General features: G+C 41.0%; 1 protein-coding gene across 1 annotated transcript in view; it reads right to left on the bottom strand.

The window, feature by feature from the left end:
* The window catches only part of LOC110527619 (uncharacterized), a 36,687-nt gene extending 27,240 nt beyond the window's left edge, over positions 1 to 9,447 (bottom strand). The window contains 2 exon segments of the mRNA XM_036983121.2: positions 4,600 to 5,900; positions 8,873 to 9,447. Coding sequence (XP_036839016.2) covers positions 4,600 to 5,900; positions 8,873 to 9,197 — 1,626 coding nt within the window. The 5' untranslated portion in view covers positions 9,198 to 9,447.
* Between the last annotated feature and the right edge of the window lie 14,381 nt (positions 9,448 to 23,828).

The raw sequence follows: 23,828 nt of genomic DNA, 5'->3' as shown, positions 1-23,828 counted from the left end.
AATTTAACGCTATTTATCTACATTCACCCTCAGTCACCTTGTCCTTGTCCTAGAGAGATTTTGTTATCAAAACATCACACCACGGTGAGCCTAAACAAAACACAGCCCTGTGGGAAAAATGAATGGTGGAAAAACGATGTGAACCATTTCCCTGTTTGACCTGTAGTTGTTATGGATATTATGACTCTACAGCGCCCCACAGTGGACGGGTCACAATATGTTACATTGATAAAGCACACTTTATTTAACCTCCATGTCATCTTGTTTTTACATGTTATTGTAGATTGTAGCGGTATACAGGATGTATTCTGGATGTTTTCAGTGTATTTTTAACCCTTTCAAACAATGGATTAATCGATTAATTAACATTACAAAAAGTAAACTCAAATCTGACAGTCCAAACAAAAACACACATTTTCAGTCAAAAACACAAGTCAGAACACAGCCTCTCTATTCTCTCATGTGATTTCAGGTCCTCTGACTGGGAAAATGTATTTTCACAATGAGAGCAGTGGTATGTCTTCTCCTCCTGTGTATTAGTATGTTGGAAAGGCTTTTATCTTGTGTGTATTCTCTCATGCGTTTTCAGGCTCACTAACCACCTAAAACTCTTTCCACAGTGGGAGCAGTGATAAGGCTTCTCTCCTGTGTGAGTTCTCTCATGCCCAACCAGGGCCCCTAACTGAGTAAAATTATTTCCACAGTGGGAACAGTGGTAGGGCTTTTCTCGTGTATGTATTCTCTTGTGCATTTTCAGGCTCCCTAACCACCTAAAACTCTTTCCACAGTGGGAGCAGTGGTGTTGGTTAGGCGTCTCCGGGTCTGTTTCCTCTGAGGAACTCTTCCCGCTGTCAGTCTGGTCTCTCTCCTGCCAAAGACAAACATATTATTTAGTTAAACAGAGAGACCTGAATGACATCTGCATTAAATAAAAATTGCCTTCCTATGAGGTTTAATCTAGACTAGATCCCTCAATAACCTGAGGTCAGTCTTCACAACATTACATCATTAAAAATAAACTTGGTGACGGTGAGATTTAAAAACAAATGACGTAGAGCTCCAAATCTAATTCCTCAGGGAATGTCTTGATGTCATAATAAGAGCTCTATAATACTAGATAATGTCATGTTTATAGGTAATGTTTTAGGCTGAGCAGAGCTATAATATTAGATCATGTCATGTTTATAGGCTGAGCAGAGCTCTATAATAATAGATAATGTCATGTTTATAGGCTGAGCAGAGCTCTATAATAATAGATCATGTCATGTTTTAGGCTGAGCAGAGCTCTATAATAATAGATCATGTCATGTTTATAGGCTGAGCTCTATAATAATAGATAATGTCGTGTTTACAAGCTGAACAGAGCTCTATAATAATAGATAATGTTGTGTTTATAGGTGTAACAGATGTGAAACGGCTAGCTTAGTTAGCGTGGGCGCTAAATAGCGTTTCAATCAGTGACGTCACTTGCTCTGAGACCTTGAAGTAGTAGTTCCCCTTGCTCTGCAAGGGCCGCGGCTTTTGTGGCGCGATGGGTAACGATGCTTCGAGGGTGACTGTTGATGTGTGCAGAAGGTCCCTAGTTCGCGCCCGGGTATGGGCGAGGGGACGGTCTAAATTTGTACTGTTACATAGGCTGAACTCTATAATAATAGATAATGTCGTGTTTACAGGCTGAGCTCTATTATCTATCTATAGCGTGACAACGTTCAGCTGTTTTTGTGATATGTATTATCTAACACTTACCATTTCTTTCCTTTTTGGTTACTAAGCAGTTCTATCAACATTTAGCAACTACGTTAAACTAGCAACACTAGCAAACCCATTAGCTATATTTCAGAGGATAAAAGTTGGATATTAAATTAAATGTGTCATGCAGTCGAATTTTACAATATACAGAATGTCACACAAAATGTGTACATATTACTCTTTTGAAAACTCATCTCAAAACCTAACTTAACTACAACCTAACTTAACTACAACCTAACTTAACTACAACCTAACTTAACTACAACCTAACTTGACTACAACCTAAATTGACTACAACCTAAATTGACTACAACCTAACATGACTAAAACCTAACTTGACTAAAACCTAACTTGACTAAAACCTAACTTGACTAAAACCTAACTTAACTAAAACCTAACTTAACTTACATGAATTACAATGAAAAGGGACTGGTTAGGAAGAACACTTCTACAGCCAGAGAGGTGAGAGGTCACACATGGTTTAGATGGTAAATATTTATGTCCCCTTAGTTGTTCTTTGTTATTATGAAGGTAATTTGTGTCAAATGTACTTTTCCCCACATCGCTTACATTGCTTATGCATATTCAGAGGCCAGACTCAAATTCCGAACACAATGCGCATCCTGGCAGATCTACACCTAACGCAAACACATTGTGATTTTTGTGCATCCAGACCAAATGCAGCTTGGAGTGATCAGATGACAGAAAGTCACATTTAGGCGCCAGGTGTAACTGAGGCCACAGATGCTCCATATCCATTACTTTGAGTGTTTTATTTAATGACTAAATGTTTCTTTCAGTGTTGCAGGGGCAGTCAAGAAATGGAACAGCAAGGCCACAGAACGACATAAGCAGAGCTGTGGGAGACCACCTCAAGCCCCTGGTAGAGCCGGGGGTGGTGTTTACCACTCGTTCAGCAGGCTGGAAAAGTGTAATTGATTCTGTTTTTCATACTAAGATGGACCAAGAGTCTGTTGATTAGTCGGTCATTGGGTTAATTTGTTTCGCAATATGTTCAAATCAAATCAAGCTTTATTTCCACAGCACATTTCAGACATGGATCCAACACAATGGCTTCATTAGAAAAAACTATGAGAAACAGAAATATATAGTACACAAACATAAGAGGATAAAAAACAGAATAACAACTGAAAGACTTGAGCATTCTAAGGAAATGCCATTGATTAAAATATGACCAATTGGATTTTAATATCCAACCTAAAATATAAGCTTGTTTTTAAAGGAGGGGTCCTGAAAGACTATGGGGGTGTCCACTGAAAGTTGACTAGTAACAACAACTGGGACCTAAAAGACACCCACCATGAGACCCATCAAATCTGCCCAAGAAGAGGCAAACAAAAGAAAAACCCACACCAAACTTTAAGACAGGAAGTAAACCAAAAAGCTGTTGACTCTCAACATCTATCAAGACCACTGTAGCACTGGGCCAGACACTCTTAAATAGAACCTGGACCAGCTCAGGTGAAACACCTTCCCACTAACAAGATGGACAAGCCAGCACAGGTGTAACACATACTGACTAACGAGGTGACACCAATCAGTGCGTCCTACGGGCTGACGAGCTTTATGTCCTAAAGTCCAACCTCAAAACGTAAATGGAAAAACCAAAGCCTGTAACACCATCCCCCTCACGACAACAAATATAACCTATATTTTTGTTGGACAAGTTTGCTTACCACCAACAGAAAACAACTTACAATTCACATTATAATCTACTACAATGCTTCACCTTCTACAATATAAACATGGTGTCTACTGGCTGTCAACAATTAAAAACAAGAAAAAACATGTACTTCTAAATGATACTATACAATCATATTTTTTTTCTCCTTTTTCTTCCTATAGAATCGAAGAACTCACTAGCTTCTAGAACTCTCATCCCCTTGAAACGAGCCCAAAGAAAACTCAAATCAAATTGTATTAGTCATGTCTGATTTCAAGAGCAAACTCCTGCAATTTCTTGATAGGCATGTTGTTGGATCGGGGCCCAGTCCCCAATGTCATGCTCTAGTACATTTGGGTTGGAACATCTGAGAATGATCCCTGCTATTCTAAAAGCAGGACAACAATTCCAATATAATTGTACACAAAAAATAGTCATTTGGTTGCATGAAAAATTATGATTACTAAATATGTTACATGAATTGTAAATATGAAATATCAAAACAAATGGACACCCCTTTGTAAACATGGACTGATAAAAAATGTATATTTTGTCAGGCTGGATGTTTGAAATATGAGGTGATTTGCATCACTCTTCTTCAGTTGTGGAATAAAGACATTTGGCACTTGGATGTAAAGAAATGCTGGAGTGATGTAAGATTGCTAATAAAATTGATTATAGACCAATTTATTATATTGCGTCCATGTGTATAGGCTGCATGTATGTTGAATTTAAGTTGTTTTCAAGTCATTGAAAAAAAGACCCAAAGACATCGTATCAACTTTCACTTTCAGTTTTCAACGTCTTTTGAATTACCTTTTGCTAAATGGGAATAGCCAAGTTAGACAATTTTTGTTAAATCTCATAAATAGTACTCTTTCAATTCAGAGCAAACGTTTAGGGTTCTACATTCTGACATTCCTTAAAATACTGCTCCTACAATGTTAAAACATTCTACATTGTGACATCATTAGAATACTGCTCCTACAATGTTTAAACATTCTACATTGTGACATCATTAGAATACTGCTCCTACAATGTTTAAACATTCTACATTGTGACATCATTAGAATACTGCTCCTACAATGTTTAAACATTCTATATTGTGACATGACTAAAATACTTCGACAATATTGAAAACATTCTACATTATTTCATTGATATCATGAAACAACATGTATTTTCTGATGTTTGATCAGAGATCTTTTATCAGAGTATCTCTTCCCACATTGATTACAGCTATGTGGTTTCTCTCCTGTGTGTGTTCTCTGGTGAGATACCAGGCTGCTTAGCTGAGTAAAACTTCTCCCACATTGATCACAGCAATAAGGTTTCTCTCCTGTGTGTATTCTCTGGTGTACAGTCAGAAGGCCAGATGAAGCAAAACTCTTCCCACATTGATTACAGCTATATGGTTTCTCCCCTGTGTGTGTTCTCTGGTGTGATATCAGGCTGGTTGAATGAGTATAACTCTTCCCACATTGAGTACAGCTATAAGGTTTCTCTCCTGTGTGTGTTCGCCTGTGTTTTGTCAGACAGCCAGATGTACCAAAACTCTTCCCACATTGATCACAGCTATAAGGTTTCTCTCCTGTATGTGTTCTCTGGTGTGATGTCAGGCTGGTTGACTGAGTAAAACTCTTCCCACATTGACCACAGGTATAAGGTTCCTCTCCTGTGTGTGTTCTCCGGTGTGTTGCCAGACGGCCAGATGAACAAAAACTCTTCCCACATTGGTCACAGCTATAAGCTTTATCTCCTGTGTGTGTTCTCTGGTGTGATGTCAGGCTGGTAGACTGAGTAAAACTCTTTCCACATTGATCACAGCTATAAGGTTTCTCTCCTGTGTGTGTTCTCTGGTGTTTTGTCAGACAGCCAGATGTACCGAAACCCTTACCACATTGATCACAGCTATATGGCTTCTCTCCTGTATGTGTTCTCTGGTGTATAGTTAGATAGCTAGATGTAGTAAAACTCTTCCCACATTGATCACAGCTATAAGGTTTATCTCCTGTGTGTGTACGCTGGTGTACTATCAGGCTGTTTAGCAGAGTAAATCTCTTCCCACATTGATCACAGATATAAGATTTCTCTCCTGTGTGTGTTCTCTGGTGTTTTGTCAGACCGCGAGATGTGCCAAAACCCTTTCCACATTGATCACAGCTATATGGTTTCTCTCCTGTGTGTATTCGCTGATGAATAGTGAGACAGCTTGACCCAGTAAAACTGTTCACACATTGATCAAAGCCATAAGGTTTCTCTCCAGTGGGAATTCTTTGATGTATTTTAAGGTCTGATGAAGAGTTGAATATTTTCCCACAATCAGAGCAGCAGTGAGATTTCTTCCCTGTGGGTCTCTGCTGTTGTTTTTTGAGGTGTTCTGATCTGTTGAGACTCTTCTCTGCCGCATCAGCATCATAATGTTGTTGAGGCTCCACAGAGGATCCACGATAGTCCCGTCTCTCTCCTGTGTGAATGACAAAGTCAGACAGATGGTTAACCTGTTGACTGTATGGGGCAGTATTTTCATTTTTGGATGAAAAACGTACCTAAATTAAACTGCTTATTTCGCAGGGCCAGAATCTAGAATATGCATATAATTGTCAGATTAGGATAGAAAACACTCTAAAGTTTCCAAAACTGTCAAAATGTTGTCTGTGAGTATAACAGAACTGATATTGCAGGCAAAAACCTGAGGAAAATTCAACCAGGAAATGGCTTCTATTTTGAAAGCTCCAAGTTCCATTGAATGCCTTCCCTCCATTTAAAGGGATATCAACCAGATTCATTTTCCTATGGTTTCCCCATGTTGTGAATAGTCTTTAGACATAGTTTCAGGCTTTTATTTTGAAAAATGAGCGAGAAAGATCACATCGCGTCAGTGTATAGCTGGGTGTCCCCAGAGTTTTGGCTGCTTGGAGCAGCCATTTTCTCTCTCTCTCTCCTATTGAAGAAGCTACAGTCCCGGTTGAAATATTATCGATTATATATTGTAAAAACAACTTATTGATTATAAAAAACGTTTGACATGTTTCTGTGAACATTACGGATACTATTTGGAATTTTCGTCTGCGATGTCGTGATCGCTCGAGCCTGTGGATTTCTGAACATAACGCGCCAACCAAAAGGAGGAATTTTGGATATAAAAATAATCTTCATGGAACAAAAGGAACATTTATTGTGTAACTGGGAGTCTCGTGAGTGCAAATATCCGAAGATCTTCAAAGGTAAGCGATTTAATATATTGCTTTTCTGACTTTCGTGACCAATCTACTTGGCTGCTAGCTGTTTGTAATATTATGTCTACTGAGAGAGATGTCCTTAAATAAACGCTTGGTATGCTTTCGCTGAAAAGCTTTATTGAAATATGACACGCCAGGTGGATTAACCACCACCTAAGCTGTGTTTTGCTATATCGCACTTGTGATTTCATTAAATATTTTTAGTAATTTAATTTTAATTTAGCGCTCTGCAATTTAGCAGATGTTGACGAAAATGATCCCGCAAAAGGGATGGGTGCATCAAGAAGTTAAAGGCCCACAACAGCAGAAATCCACTGTTTATTGAGATAAAAGATGATGCCCAGAGCATACTCATGAGTTCTACAACAATTGACGTCTGTTAAATTATTTGACAATGAAGACAGTCAAGTTAGCAACAAGTCATATTTTGTCTTGTGGTAACTAGAAATAAGTTATTCAAGTTGTTGAAACTCTAAGCAGTGTGCCAGACAACTATTGGTCTCCAATGTAGACCTTTTCTGTGTTTGCTAAAATTGCAGATATATTCCTTAAATGTAATACTGCTCTTCACCGACCCAGGAAGTGGCGGGGCCAAACAGGTGTTGTAACTTGTTCATAACTGGCACACAGATCGGTAGTAATGGTCAGATAAATTGGCTCTCTAAAAAAAAAAGTTTGCCGATTTTACAGGAAACTTCATGAGCATAACGTCAGAATTTAGGAAGGCCAGCAGCAGGTCGGTTGGTTATTTTCTTCTGGTTATATTGATCTCTGGCTTCCTCAAGTCATTTGTGTTAATTATTTAATCAAACGCTTGAAGCATCAGTTCAGTTCAAGTTCTATATGGTTCTATGTGGAAAAATACATCATAACATAAGTTCCGCACAAACAGTTGATTTGATTCAACACATACAGTTGATTTGATTAAACACATACAGATGATTTGATTCAACACATACAGTTGATGTAGTTGATTTGATTCAACACAAACAGTTGATTTGATTCAACACAGGGGGTGTGTCTATATGGAAAAATACACATCATAACATTCAACCAATCAATTGGTAGAAAGAGAGCAGTATGTTTTTGTTATCTGGGACACACTAGAACATACAGTGCATTCAGACCCCTTCCTTTTGACACATTTTGTTACGTTACATTCTATTCTGAAATTGATGATTTATTACATTAGATTACATATACATACATTTATTAATGATCAATCTACAGACAATAACTCATAATGACATCACAATACCCCATAAAAGTGAGATTTTTTTTTTTAGAAATGCTTGCATACCAGTGGTTGTATCTCTGTAGGACATGCCAGTAGGTTACAGCAGGTTGTAACTCTCTGTCATGCCAGTAGGCTACAGTAGGTTGTATCTCTAGGTCATGCCAGTCGGTTACAGTAGGTTGTAACTCTCTAGGTCATGCCAGTAGGCTACAGTAGGTGGTATCTCTCTAAGTCATATCCAAGTGGAAACAATTATCAACCCGAATGTGGAAAATGTTGAATTTGGTCAACAACAAAAATTAATGGCATATTTGCTACGTGAGGTCTACTTGAACCCACAGAAGTTTCGTAATGGGTAAGTTGTTATGTGGACACGTGATATACCGACAACTTTGATAAAAACATTATAGAAGTTGTCTCCAGATCGCTATGCATATTCATGCCATGAGGCTAGTAGCTTAGCATCTCTCTCCATTGAATACAGGCGGGTGACGACAACAACCCTCATAGAATATAAACAATAGATTACAATAATAAGATGTATCCACCAATCCAAAGAAATGACAGGCAGGAGAAAGACAACCCGCAGTGTCGCTTTGTGGACAATGACTCCCCTTGTTAGGGCAGAGAGACATCTTGTCAGTATATCCATATTCTTTGGTGTAGCCAACCCAACTCTCACATGGCACTATTGGGGGGCACGGTGTGTAGTAAAACATCACTACATGAAAATCACTATATGCCGTGCCCCCCAGTCTGCGGTCAGCAGATAGACCCTTCTCAAATATATATGTTAAGTCACTTTGTGGAAACGGAATGGAGAAAAGAAGGGGTAGCTTGTTCTCTACGTCGTCTGATTCTAGACATATCAGTCATCATCCCAGGGCCCTCCGTTGAAGAGGTATTGACGAGCTAACTCCGAATATCCAAATTTAAAAACACATTTAAGGCGGTACTTACTGGTGATAATCAGATCTCCTATCTCCACCTCTTCATCTTTCAATGTGACAGTAATCTCCCCTTCCTTCTTCACTCCAAAAACTGCATCCTCCTCTTCTTTTACTGTAACATCATCCTCTTTCACTCTGAACGAGTCTTCCTCTTCTTTCACTGAAACGTCTTTCTCTTCTTCTTTCACTGTAACAGCATCACCCTCTACTTGTTTTACTGTAACATCCTCCTCTTCCTTTTCATCTTTCACAACAATGATCTGCCACAGACCCTCTTTCTCCGTCCAGCAGACCTCCTCTTCTTTAACCGGAGGAGAGTAGTTTAGGGAGCTCATGGTCGGGGATGTTAGCTAGCTATCATTAGCAACTAGGCTAGTGGTAACTTAACCAGCCAGCTACTATAGCTGACTAATACAAAATAACGCAATATTAAATTAAATAGGTTAACAAGTAGATACGACAGAAGTGTGTCTAAAACACAGTAGTTAACGTACACCGAAAGCGTCTAAATAGCTTGAATCTTTCGGCTATGTTGACTAGCAAGCTACCGAGGTGGTTGACGAGCAGTTTCTGAAGAACCGTCCACTAGATTATACGTCACGCTGGCAGCGTCGCCTGAAAGACGTACACGTCGTCTGCTGACTGGAGGGGAAACGCAGTTGAGGATCATATTTTATTTTCAGACAAAGATTATTTTAAATGGATTTAATTAAATAATACTATTATATTGAGACATACAGAGACCTGAATGTGTTGATTTATTAGTGCGAATAAAAAAATGTTTACTACAGAACATTTAAGGCAGTTTCATTTAAGTCATACTAAATCTAAATAAGTAGCTAGTTACTGTAGGTCTATACTGTTCCTACATGGTGTAACAATACATCATGTAGATGTATATAATGAACAGACTAGGTCTATACTGCTCCTACATGGTGTAACAATACATCATGTAGATAGATGTACACTACCGTTCAAAAGTTTGGGGTCACTTAGAAGTATCCTTGCTTTTGAAAGAAAATCACATTTTTTTGTCAATTAAAATATAGAATTGATCAGAAATACAGCCTAGACATTGTTAATGTTGTAAATGACTATTGTAGCTGGAAATTATTTATGGAATATCTACATAGGCGTACAGAGGCCCATTATCAGCAACCATCAATCCTTGGTTCCAATGGCACATTGTGTTAGCTAATCCAAGTTTTTCATTTTAAAAGGCTGATTAAACATTAGAAAACCCTTTTGCAATTATGTTAGCACAGCTGAAAGCTGTTGTGCTGATTTAACAAAGCTTTTGTAAACAGTGGTGTTGCATAACAATCAGGCAGTAGAACAACAATAATCATCACCCTTTTCACCAATCTTCCCTGCCCTTAACATTGGGTTTGATTCAGATCCTGCCAGTATGACCAGAAATGAATTCCAAGGTCATTAACTTATAACCACAGAACCACCACAGACCTTTCATGCATGAATAAAAACACCTAAGTATTAGATTTACTGCCATGGTCTAGTATGTCACTGCATCAGACACCATTCACAATGCTGGCTGAGGTACGAGTAAAACATGACATATTGTTTCCTAACCCTCGCAAGGCTGCAGGCCCAGGCGGCATTCCCAGCCGTGCCCTCAGAGCATGCGCAGACCAGCTGGCTGGTGTGTTTACGGACATATTCAATCAATCCTTATCCCAGTCTGCTGTTCCCACATGCTTCAAGAGGGACACCATTGTCCCTGTTCCCAAGAAAGCTAAGGTAACTGAGCTAAACGACTACCGCCCCGTAGCACTTACCGTCATCATGAAGTGCTTTGAGAGACTAGTCAAGGACCATATCACCTCCACCCTACCTGAAACCCTAGACCCACTCCAATTTGCTTACCGCCCAAATAGGTCCACAGACGACACAATCTCAATCACAGTGCACACTGCCCTAACCCATCTGGACAAGAGGAATACCTATGTGAGAATGCTGTTCATCGACTACAGCTCAGCATTTAACACCATAGTACCCTCCAAACTCGTCATCAAGCTCGAGACTCTGGGTCTCGACCCCGCACTGTGCATCTGGGTACTGGACTTCTTGACGGGCCGCCCCCAGGTGGTGAGGGTAGGTAACAACATCTCCACCCCGCTGATCCTCAACACTGGGGCCCCACAAGGGTGCATTCTGAGCCCTCTCTTGTACTCCCTGTTCACCCACGACTGCGTGGCCATGCACGCCTCCAACTCAATCATCAAGTTTGCGGATTACACTACAGTGGTAGGCTTGATTACCAACAACAACGAGACGGCCTACAGGGAGGAGGTAAGGGCCCTCGGAGTGTGGTGTCAGGAAAATAACCTCACACTTAACGTCAACAAAACAAAGGAGATGATCGTGGACATCAGGAAATCGCAGAGGGAGCACCCCCCTATCCACATCGATAGGACAGTAGTGGAGAGGGTAGTAAGTTTTAAGTTCCTCGGCGTACACATCACGGACAAACTGAATTGGTCCACCCACACAGACAGCGTTGTGAAGAAGGCGCTACTCCCTTTTTGGATCAATAAACATCTAAGACTCCAACCATCTGCCTCCTGTGTCTGCATCTGGTTCTCACCTTGTGCCCTGATACATATGCCTACTTGATTAGGAGACTCTCCTGTGAGCGATGCAGAGAAGCCCCTGTATTGTCCCTGAATATTCACTGCTCCGTCTGTTGCATTACCAACACACTGTTTGATATCTATGTCCATCTTCTCAAGGGGTCTGTTTCACAAGGTCCACAAATTACTGTCCAGTCTATGACTCACAGTTAATGACCGCAATCAGTGTCTCGTGGACAACATCAGTGACATATCGCAGAACTACTGCACACTGGTCTTTGGATGCTAAATCCTGTGTTGTGTCCATTCATATTGAGAACATCCCTGCCTTTCTCACTACAACAACAATTGTCTGATGAATCATCATTCTGATGGCTTCAATAACTTTATTTGCTGTTGTTTTGGACATCATAGTTACCAAGGACCCTCTTCCTTTACTTTCCATCTGCTTCTTGCTCTTCTCAATGCTCCACCAACATGCTCTTGTAGGCAGACATATTTGCTTAGCAACAATATAAGCTCAAGAAACGTGTCATGATTGACGGCCATGTTTTCCAAGTTTCCAAATATAGTATATTCTAGAATGACCAGTGTAGATTTCTTGTGGGGGTTGTTGATTATTGTCATTGTATAATATTCAGCCAATTTATTTTCATGCCATTACATCAATATCGTCCAACCAGAAGAGAGGAAACTCTTTCTGAACCACGACCTCCTGCTGGCCTTCATACATTCTGACGTTGCTGCTAATAGGCTACACAAGCAGTCGGCAACCTACGTTTGGACTGCACATTTATCTGAGCATTTCTACTGATCTGTGTGCCAGTTATGATTTTCATATGCACATTTTACTGTAACAGTTTAATTTATAATAGTATCCAAAATCATTGTCTGTGATTAATCTACAGTTAATCTAAATCTAAATAAAAATTATACAAATGTAAATGTAACTTTTATTGCCAACTATGTAAAAAAAAAATGTTTTGCATCTGAGCTTCTAGAGTGTGCGGCTCTCTTCTATTTTCAAGTCTTCTACTCCGCTAGCCAGCACCTCGCCTAAATAGGTTTGTTTCTTTTTCTTCTAGATTATCAGGTACTTTATTACATTTCCACTGGATCAGAGCATTACATTTTTCCATTTTGTGCCGAGAGGTTATCGAAAGGGCGAGAGCTGGAAATATGTGTCAAATACTTGAAGGAACTATTCTCATTTGCAATTGATTTTGATTAGACTTTATTTACTTGCTGTTTGAGGTGAAGAGAAATTTGCTTTGAGAAGCTCCACAACTCATTAGTGGTGGTGCGTTGAGACAAACAGAAATACTATCAGACGTCCCCAAATGGGCACATTTATAGGCCTGCATTTGTGTGCAGGTCAAGTAGATTAATCCTCCTCCTATATGCGTAATCAGGTGTGCGTCCTTACTCAACATTGACAGGAGTGTTTCAAATGAAAGACGACAAATAAATTGACAAAATTGATGCATCTTGTGTCTCCCCATGTTACACAGGGAAAACAGTTTTCATGGGCACATATATCCTAAATCATTTCAGAGTTTGGTAAATCCAATGGTTCTAACTGAGAGTCACCTTAACTTTATTGACAACACCCAAATGGATACTGTCATTAACGCGGTTCTTCAATAATTACACATAATTCTTAATACTGAAGCTATTTAGTTAGTCACGTTTTCAACTATCATCAGCTGATCCAGGAAATCATTTTCTGATTGCCAGTCAAATGACAAACATCGGCCTCCCGGGTGGCGCAGTGGTTAAGGGCGCTGTACTGCAGCGCCAGCTGTGCCATCAGAGTCCCTGGGTTCGCGCCAGGCTCTGTCGTAACCGGCCGCGACCGGGAGGTCCGTGGGGTGACGCACAATTGGCCTAGCGTCGTCCGGGTTAGGGAGGGCTTGGTCGGTAGGGATGTCCTTGTCTCATCGCGCACCAGCGACTCCTGTGGCAGGCCGGGCGCAGTGCGCACTAACCAAGGTTGCCAGGTGCACGGTGTAGCCTCCGACACATTGGTGCTGCTGGCTTCCGGGTTGGAGGCGCGCTGTGTTAAGAAGCAGTACGGCTGGTTGGGTTGTGTATCGGAGGACGCATGACTTTCAACCTTCGTCTCTCCCGAGCCTGTACGGGAGTTGTAGCGATGAGACAAGATAGTAGCTACTACAACAATTGGATACCACGAAATTGGGGAGAAAAAGGGGTAAAATAAAAAATTAAAAAAAAGACAATCACGACATGCAGCAACAACCAAAGTGCTTCTTCATTCATTACTCTGGTAAAGACAGTTATAGAATGACAACACATTATAGAGTAGCCTAGTGGGATTATTCACAAAATTATCTGGTGGTCAGGTTATGAAATGTCATGACAAAGACATTTTAGTTTCCATGTTTCACCTGAAATATTAAATGATTTATAGTCCTCGGTCAATGTTGTTAGGTGAATTTACGGGTCGTACAGTAGGTCTACGTTATTGTTTGGGGAAGTTATGGGTCTGTTGTTGTTGTGGGTCCTACAGTAGGTCTATGTTATTGTTAGGTGAAGTTATGGGTCCTACAGTGATATGCAACTTTTCAGGGAAATTAGGAACCAATACAGGCAGTTAGGAAAGCCAAGGCTAGCTTTTTCAAACAGAAATGTGCATCCTGTTGGACAAACTCAAAAAAGTTCTGGGACACTAAAGTCCTTGGAGAATAAGAGCACCTCCTCCCAGCTGCCCACTGCACTGAGGCTAGGAAACACTGTCACCACAGATAAATCCACTATAATTGAAAATTTCAATAAGCATTTTTCTACAGCTGGCATGCTTTCCATCTGGCTACCCCTGCCCCGGTCAACTGCCCGGCACCCGCCACAGCAACTCGCCCAAGCCCCCGCCATTTCTCCTTCACCCAAATCCAGATAGCAGATGTTCTGAAAGAGCTGCAAAATCTGGACCCCTTCAAATCAGCGGGCTAGACAATCTGGACCCTTTCTTTCTAATATGATCTGCCTAAATTGTTGCAACCCCTATTTCTATCCTGTTCAACCCCTCTTTCGTATCACCTGAGATTCCCAAAGATTGGAAAGCTGCCGCGATCATCCCCCTCTTCAAAGGGGGATACTCTAGACCCAATCTGCTACAGACCTATATCTATCCTACCCTGCCTTTCTAAGGTCTCCGAAAGCCAAGTTAACAAGCAGATTACCGACCATTTCGAATCCCACCGTACCTTCTCTGCTATGCAATCTGGTTTCAGAGCTGGTCATGGGTGCTCCTCAGCCACGCTCAAGGTCCTAAACGATATCATAACCGCCATCGATAAGAGACATTACTGTGCAGCTGTTTTTATTGACCTGGCCAAGGCCTTCGACTCTGTCAATCACCACATTCTTATTGGCAGACTAAACAGCCTTGGTTTCTCAAATGACTGCCTCGCCTGGTTCACCAACTACCTCTCTGATAGAGTTCAGTGTGTCAAATCGGAGGGCCTGTTGTCCGGACCTCTGGCAGACTCTATGGGGGTGCCACAGGGTTCAATTCTCAGGCCGACTCTCTTCTCTGTATACATCAATGATGTCGCTCTTGCTGCTGGTGAGTCTCTGATCCACCTCTACGCAGACGACACCATTATGTATACATCTGGCATTTTCCAGCCAAAGAGAGGAGTCACAAAAAGCAGAAATATAGATAAAATTGATCACTAACCTTTGATGATCTTCATCAGATGACACTCATAGGACATCATGTTACACAATACATGTATGTTTTGTTTGATAATGTGCATATCTATATCCAAAAATCTTAGTTTACATTGATGCGTTACGTGCAGTAATATTTTGATTCCAAAACATCCGGTGATTTTCCCAGAAATACTTATAAAACATTGATAAAAGACGCAAGTGTTATTCACAGAATTAAAGATAAATGTATCCACTATGCAACCGCTGTGCCAGATTTCAATTTTTTTAACGGAAAAAGCATAATCTGAGAACGGCGCTCCGTACCTGCTTATAAACAATTAGACAATTCCGCCATCTTGGAGTCAACATTAGTTAGAAAAAACACTAAATATTCACTTACCTTTGATGATCTTCATCAGAAGGCACTCCCAGGAATCCCAGTTCGAAAATAAATGACTGATTTGTTCCGTGAAATTCCATAAAGCCCATAATTTAGCCACTTGTTGTTCGCGTGTTCAGCCCAGTAATCCATCTTCATGGAGGCGCGACCATTTCCTCCATGACACAAACTCACACAGTTCCGTTACAGGTCGTAGAAACATGTCAAAACATGTCTGCAATCAATCTTGAGGATGTTTTTAACATATATCATCAATAAGGTTCCAACCGGAGAATGTCATTGTCTGAATAAAAGCCCTGGAACGAGAGAACACTCTCGGGAGCGTGCTTCATGAGACTGAGGCGCTCTGCCAGACCACTCACGAAAAGGGGTCTCATGAGCCCCTCTTTTATAGTATAATCTTAAAACTAGGATATAAAGACGGTGACATCTAGTGGAAGCCCTGGGAAGTGCATGCACATCCATAACTATCAGGGCTCTGTTTTGAAATTCGACTTCTCACTTCCTGTTTCGATTTCTTCTCAGGTTTTTGCTTTCCATATGAGTTCTGTTATACTCACATGTCCAAATAGCCACTTGTTGTTAGCGTGTTCAGCCCAGTAATCCATCTTCATGAGGCGCAGGCACTTCGTCCATACGTAAACTCAAAGTTCCGTTACAATCCTTTAGAAACATGTCAAACGATGTATGGAATCAATCTTTAGGATGTTTTTAACATAAAACATCAATAATGTTCCAACCGGAGAATTCATTTGTCTGATGAAAAGCACTGGAACGAGAGGTAACTCTGTCGGGAGGGCGCGTCATGAGACCAAGGCACTCTGCCAGACCACTGACTCAGAGGTCTCATGAGCCCCTCCTTTATAGTAGAAGCCTCATTCAAGTTTCTAAAGACAGTTGGCATCTAGTAGAAGCCGTAGGAAGTGCAACTTTATCCATATCTCAATGTGTATTTCGTAAGACAAGCTTTAAAAAACTACAAACCTGGTTGGATTTTTCTCAGGTTTTTGCCTGCCATATGAGTTCTGTCTGTTATACTCACAGACATCATTCAAACAGTTTTAGAAACTCCAGAGTGTTTTCCATCCAATACGAATAATAATATGCATATATTAGTATCTGGGACAGAGTAGGAGGCAGTTCACTCTGGGCACGCTATTCATCCAAAAGTGAAAATACGGCCCCCTATCCCAAAAAGGTTGACACACCTCCAAACGAGCTTCAATGCTATACAACACTCCTTCCGTGGCCTCCAACTGCTCTTAAACGCTAGTAAAACTAAATGTATGCTTTTCAACCGATCGCTGCCTGTACCTGCCCGTCCAGCATCACTACTCTGGACGGTTCTGGACAACTATAAATACCTAGGTGTCTTGCTAGACTGTAAACTCTACTTATATACTAAATTGGCTTCCTATTTTGCAACAAAGCCTCCTTCACTCACGCTGCCAAACATACCCTCGTATGACTATCCTACCAATCCTTGACTTCAGCGATGTCATTTTCAAAATAGCCTCCAACACTCTACACAGCAAACTGGATGCAGTCTATCACAGTGCCATCTGTTTTGTCACCAAAGCTTCATATACCACCGCTCTCGTCGGCTGGCCCTCGCTACATATTAGTCTCCAAACCCACTGGCTCCAGGTCATCTATAAGTCTTTGCTTTAACCGCCTTAACTCAGCTCACTGGTCACTATAGCAACACCCACCCATAGCACGTGCTCCAGGAAGTATATCTCACTGGTCATCCCCAAAGCCAACACCTACATTGGCCACCTTTCCTTCCAGTTCTCTGCTGCCAATGACTGGAACGAATTGCAAAAATCACTGAAGCTGGAGACTCTCCCTCACTAACTTTAAGCATCAGCTATCTGAGCAGCTTACCGATCGATGCAGCTGTACACAGCCCATCCAACTGCCTACCTCATCGCCATGTTTTTATTTACTTTTTTTGCTCTTTTGCACACCAGTATTTCTACTTCCACATCATCATCTGCACATCCATCACACCAGTGTTAATTTGTAATTACTTCGCTACTATGGCCTATTTATTGCCTTATCTCCTTACTCCATTTGCATACACTGTATATAGACTTTCTATTGTGTTATTGACTGTACGTCAATCCCAACTGTATGTAACTCTGTTGTTTTTTTGTCGCACTGCTTTGCTTTATTTTGACCAGGTTGCAGTTGTAAATGAGAACTTGTTCTCGACTGGCCTACCTGGTTAAATAAAGGTGAAATACAAAAAAAATCTTAAATTTATTAGCAACACCCAAATGTATACTGTCATTAACGCGGTTCTTCAATAATTACACATAGTTCTTAATACTGTAGCAAACATTATATTCAGCAGGACATTCAAACAAGCCTTACAATTATAATCCAAAGAATTGTGAAATGTACTCATTAGCAACCTGGAAATGAAGGTTACTCCCCTGCATTTCCCCCATATTCACATTCAGAATACATTGTGAAAAACTAAAATCTTTGCTCCAGGCAGATATATTATTGACCTTTATTTAACTAGGCAAGTCAGTTAAGAACAAATTATTATTTTCAATGACTGCCTGTTCAGGGGCAGAACGACAGATTTGTACATTGTCAGCTCTGGGATTTGAACTTGCAACCTTCCAGTTACTAGTCCAATGCTCTAACCACTAGGCTACCCTCATTAGCAGGGAGGTGTTTCTGCAATCAACTTGTGTGCTCATCGCCCTCGTGCCGCAATTTTATTAACCACAGAAAGGGACCTGTATTGGAGACCAAAAGTCCTCTGGCACACTGCTTAGAATTTCAACAACATGAATAACTTATTTCTAGTCTACAATCATCAATGTTACAACTAATGGGAAAACAAGACAAAATGTGACTATTCTTGCTCATTTTAAGACAATTGTCAAATAATTTTAACATTCATTACAGACGTCAATTGTTGTACAACATCATGGCTATGCTGTTGGCATCATCTTTTACAGTGGATTACCGCTGTTGTGGGCCTTTAATAATCTGTCTGACTTTGTTGTTCACACAGGAGAGAAACGGAACTATCGTGGATCCTCTGGGGATCCTTAACAACCTCATGATGCTGACAAGGTAGAGAAGAGTCTCTCCAGATCAGAACACCTCAAGAAACACCAGCAGAGACCCACAGGGAGGAGAATTCACTGCTGCTCTGACTGTGGGAAGAGATTCATCTCCTCATCAGGTATTAAAATTCATAAGAGACTACACACAGGAGAGAAACCTTATAGCTGTGGTCAATGTGGGAAGAGTTTTGGTCAATCTGGCAGTCTGACTGTACACAAGAGAACACACACAGGAGAGAAATCTTATAGCTGTGACAATCGATCTCTAATCAAATATCAGAAAATACATACATGGAGTTGTTTCATGATATCAATTAATTAATGTCACAATGTAGAACCCTAGATGACGTCCCCATGGGACTTGGGTCTCTACTACGGCTGTATTTTCCCTTAAATTTCTCAAAAATGTCAGAAAAACACTTAAGTTACTGTGTTTTGGGGTGAAGTTACCAGGGCCGATCATAAAGATGACAAACCTCATAACATAACTAAGTGAATATGATATACACACTAAAGCTGAAAAATCTGCATTTAGCATCAAGTCTACAATAGTTAGTTTACCTATGATTCATTTTTAATTAGTTGTTTTTATTGTACATCATTATTTATTTATTTTTTAAATGTAATGAAAAGCACTATACAAAGTAAATGTAAATGTAAATGCAGAAATGTTGCAATTTTGTAGTGTGTTTTTGGTAAATTGCTTTGTAAATATTAATTCACATTTGTGGTGCCACTGAATAAACAATGATTTAAGTCAATATCGTTATATAATAATATTGGATAATTTGATAAAGATGAGGTTTATATATTATTAAAAAGTCTGGGCAATTGTCTCAGAAACTGTTGGGAGTGTGTCCACTTTAGGGCAAGTTACCCTAACGAGGGGGGGGGGGGGGCTCAGAGCTCTCTGAATAAAGAATTAACATTTTGCAGTAACTGAGAATTTGCCTAATTCTTATTTTGAAACCAGGATTTACAACCTCGGGTGAATTCGTCAAAGCTATAAAATTGTTCGGTTAGAACATTGGGAGAAAATTGTCATGACGAGCCTACGAGGCTTTTCTAGAAACTCCACTTGTTTCACTCACCTTTCTTTTTTAAAAACTACGCTTGAGATGTGGTATCCACTCTGCTCGCTGCCTCTCAGATCAAAGGTGGGTCCATTTGCTCCGTTCCCGAAGTGTCTCCCTGGGACACCAAATTAGAGGAATCCCTCGCGCACCATTTACCAGGTCGTCAGTCACCAAGTGAAGAATAACATCCCCATCGCCAAATGTGGTTGTTATATTCTTTAATATCAAATGAGGAGAGAAACTTAACGAAGAAGTCAGAGTTATTCTTAAACTAAATCTTTATTCACTTAATATGGGAGCAGGGCAATAAAACGCACACATATAAAGTGAATCAATTGAGTGCTCTACGATAATGATGGCTGGTCGACAAATCACCCCAGATGAAAGTACAAAGGCCTTTTATAACCAAGATGCACCCCTTTCAACCAACACAAACAACACATGTATAGAACGAGTCACAAGGTTAAGATTTGTATGAAAGAAACTTAGAATTCTCAGCAGACAGTATCAGCTGTAAAAAACAGTACTCTGTGTAGAGACCAGGGTCTGGCCCTGGGGTCATCTCTCCCTGGTACCATATAGAACAAACATTAACTCATGATCTGGAATGCGGTCTCTTCAGGTTTTATCACCGAAAAGACATTGTAAATCTCCTGTCAGTGTTATCTCTAGAGGCCCATCCTCAGTAGAACACACAGACACAATAGTTATAAGAACCCTCTATTCTGTTGCATAAAACCACCATTTGATGCAATAAAAATATTATAATATAATCTTGCAATTTTGCTCAGTGTCCATTGAAAGATGACTAGTAACAACAACTGGGACCTAAAAGACAGCCACCATGAGATCCACTAAATCTGCCCAAAAAGTGAAAAAAAAAACTAAATAAAAACCCACACCACAAACTTAAAGACAGGAAGCAAACCAAAAAAGCGGAACAACTAAAGATGTTGACTCTCCACATCTATCAAGACAACTGGAGCACTGGGCCAGACATGCTTAAATAAAACCTGGACCAGCTCAGGTGAAACACCTTCCCACTAAGGAGATGGACAAGCCAGCACAGGTGTAAGACATACTGACTAACGAGGTGACCCCAATCAGTGCGTCCTACGTGCTAACGAGCTAGACGTGCTAACGAGCTAGACGAGCTAGACGTGCTAAAGTCCAACCTCAAAACATGGAATAGAAAAACTAAAGCCTGGAACACCTGGCTGACAAAAGAAAAATGTAATTCTAATTCTAAACTATTTTTCTAATTTTAATGTAATTTTTTGCTTCTTGAACTTCTAGATCTCTCGTCTTCTTAAAACTCACTCTCTTCTAGAACTCTCGTCCCCTTGGAACGAGCCCAAACAAAACTAATCCCCAATACGGAAAAACATAGTCAAAATAAATTGTGATCCATGGCAACGCACTGGCTAAACGCAAACCTTTTTGACGCCCACCCTTGAGACAATCAGCATCCAAGTTGTCTTTGCCACAGACATGTCTGATTTCAAGAGGAAACTCCTGCAATATCTGTAGTAACTTTCCACCTCACTGCGGAGCTTCTCTCTCTTGTTAGGGTTCACTGGATAGGCATGTTGTTGGATCGGGGCCAATTCCCCAATGTCATGCTCTGGTTGCATAAATCATTTTCATTACTAAATGTTACATGAAATGTAAATATGAAATATTTGGTTGCATAGTCTTATTTTCAACGTCTTTCCAATGACATTTTGCTAGGTGGGATAGCCCAATGTCAAAATAGTTTTAACGTGTCCAAATCAATAACCAAAAAATAAACATAAAATATTTACACAAACATTCTGCCACAATAAATCATATTACGTGGATTTTTTTTTAAACAAGCACCTTATAAAACTGCACAAGCAGCAATAAATTACTGATATCGATTAGGGGGTAAGTCAGGTTGTACGTGCTGTTGAAACTAACACAACTAAAAAAACACATGGAAATGGGAGATATCTTTTACCTCACTGGTTAGAGGACAACCTGCAGAAGACAGTCGGCTACATTTCGGAGAGATGCATTTAAATTTAGGGGTCAGACAATGGAACACTTATTTGTCATAACTCATCGATATCATGTTGAAATCAATTGTGCCGAGAGGAGGGAGAGGAGGTTGCACGTCCTGTTAAAACTAACAGCTCAAAAACCACACAGAATCTGGGAGTAATGTGTACATCACTGGTTAGAGGACAATTTGTAGAAAACGGCTAACTACATTTTGAAGTGTTGCAGTGTTGCATTTTGATTCAAGTGGGTCACCAACGTGTTAAGTGTAACACAACTATTTTTTTGTTAGTCACTAATATCCATATCATGTTGAAATCAAATCATAATCAGGGAAAACGTTTAGGCTTCTACAATTATCATATTACATGTATTTTTTTCAACTTGTAGAAAACAGCTAGCCACATTTTGAAGTGCCGCATTTTGATAAAAGTGGGTCACCAACACAGTAAGTGTAACACAGCTCTTTTTTGGGGGTCACTTTTTGTCAAATAATACTCTTTCAATTCAGAGCCTGGATTTTCCCCTGAGGCTAATATCTATATCATGCTGCAATCAATTGAACAGGGCCATACATCTGAGGGCGGTTTCCAGCTCTTGATTCATCCTCTCTGTTTGGCTGTTGGACTCCGGGTGGTACCCTGAAGATAGACTGGCAGTGGCCCCTATGAGTTGGCAGAAGGCCTTCCAAAACCTTGAGGCGAACTGGGGACCTCTGTCGGAAACCATATCTTGAGGAATGCCGAAGACTCCGAACACATGGTTAATTACCAACTCAGCCATTTCCTTGGCAGAAGGTAACTTAGTCAGGGGGACGAACCTGGCCGCCTTAGAAAACCTGTCGATGATGACTAGGATAGTAGTATTACCATGGGACGGAGGAAAGCCAGTAATAAAGTCCAACGAGATATGGGACCAGGGTCTGTGGGGAACAGGTAAAGGGTCCTTGAGGGCGGAGGTGAGAAGATTTGCCCTGGCAGGCCTTGACGAAAGTGGCAACATCTTCTTTTATGGTGGGCCACCAGAACTTTCGCTGGATGAACTCCAAGGTGCGACCTACGCCCGGGTGACAGGTGAGGCGAGAGGAGTGCCCCCACAGAAGGACCTGGGTCCTCGCTGCCTTGGGGACCGATTGGCAGGACACGGTTCGATAGCTTGAGCTCGTCTCACGGTATCCTCAACTTGCCACGAGATCAGGGCCACGATCATAGCAGCAGGAAGGACATGCATGTCAGTGTCGTCTCGAATGGCAGGAGCGTAGACAAGGCGGTTTGAGAATCTTCGACCCGGGCCGATAGGTGAAGATAAACTGGAATTGATTGAAAAAAAGAGACCATCGAGCTTGTCTGGAGTTCAACCGCTTCGCCTGCTGGATATACTCCAGATTTTTGTGGTCCGTAAGCACTTGAAACGGGTGAGAAGCCCCCTCGAGCCAGTGTCTCCATTCCTTCAATGCCATCTTAACCGCTAGGAGTTCACGATCCCCCACATCGTAGTTCCTCTCGGCCGGGGTAAGCCGGTGTGAGAAGAAAGCGCAAGGGTGGAGCTTCTTGTCTTCACCCCTCTGAGACAGGACAGCTCCAACACCAACCTCTGATGCGTCTACCTCCACCACAAAAGGTTAATCCGCAGTCGGTAGTGTCAGGATGGGAGCAGAGAGGATGCGCTGCTTGAGTCCTTGGAATGCCATCTCAGCTTCTTTTCCCCACAAAAACCTTGCGTTGCCACCCTTGGTTAAAGCTGAGAGAGGGGCTGCCACCAAGCTGAAGTTCTTGATGAACTTGCCGTAAAAGTTTGTGAAGCCTAGGAAATGCTGAAATTCCTTAACGGACTTGGGGGTGGGCCAATCCGCTACCGCCCCTACCTTCCTGGAGTCCATTTGGACTCGACCGGGTTCCACTACAAATCCCAGGAATTGTACTCGGGATGAATGGAATTCACATTTTTCCGGCTTAATGTACAAATGGCTGTCTAGGAGGCGTTTGAGTACTTGTCTGACTTGCTTTGTGTGTTCTTGAAGGGAGCTTGAAAAGATGAGGATGTCATCCAAGTAAACAAACACGAATATGTTAAGCATATCCCTAAGCACATCGTTTATGAGCGCTTGGAA

The sequence above is a fragment of the Oncorhynchus mykiss genome, chromosome 7 (assembly GCF_057628025.1).
Source record: "Oncorhynchus mykiss isolate SJ-2025 chromosome 7, ASM5762802v1, whole genome shotgun sequence".
Classification (NCBI taxonomy): domain Eukaryota; kingdom Metazoa; phylum Chordata; class Actinopteri; order Salmoniformes; family Salmonidae; genus Oncorhynchus; species Oncorhynchus mykiss.
This window is presented reverse-complemented; position numbering and strand designations above follow the sequence as displayed.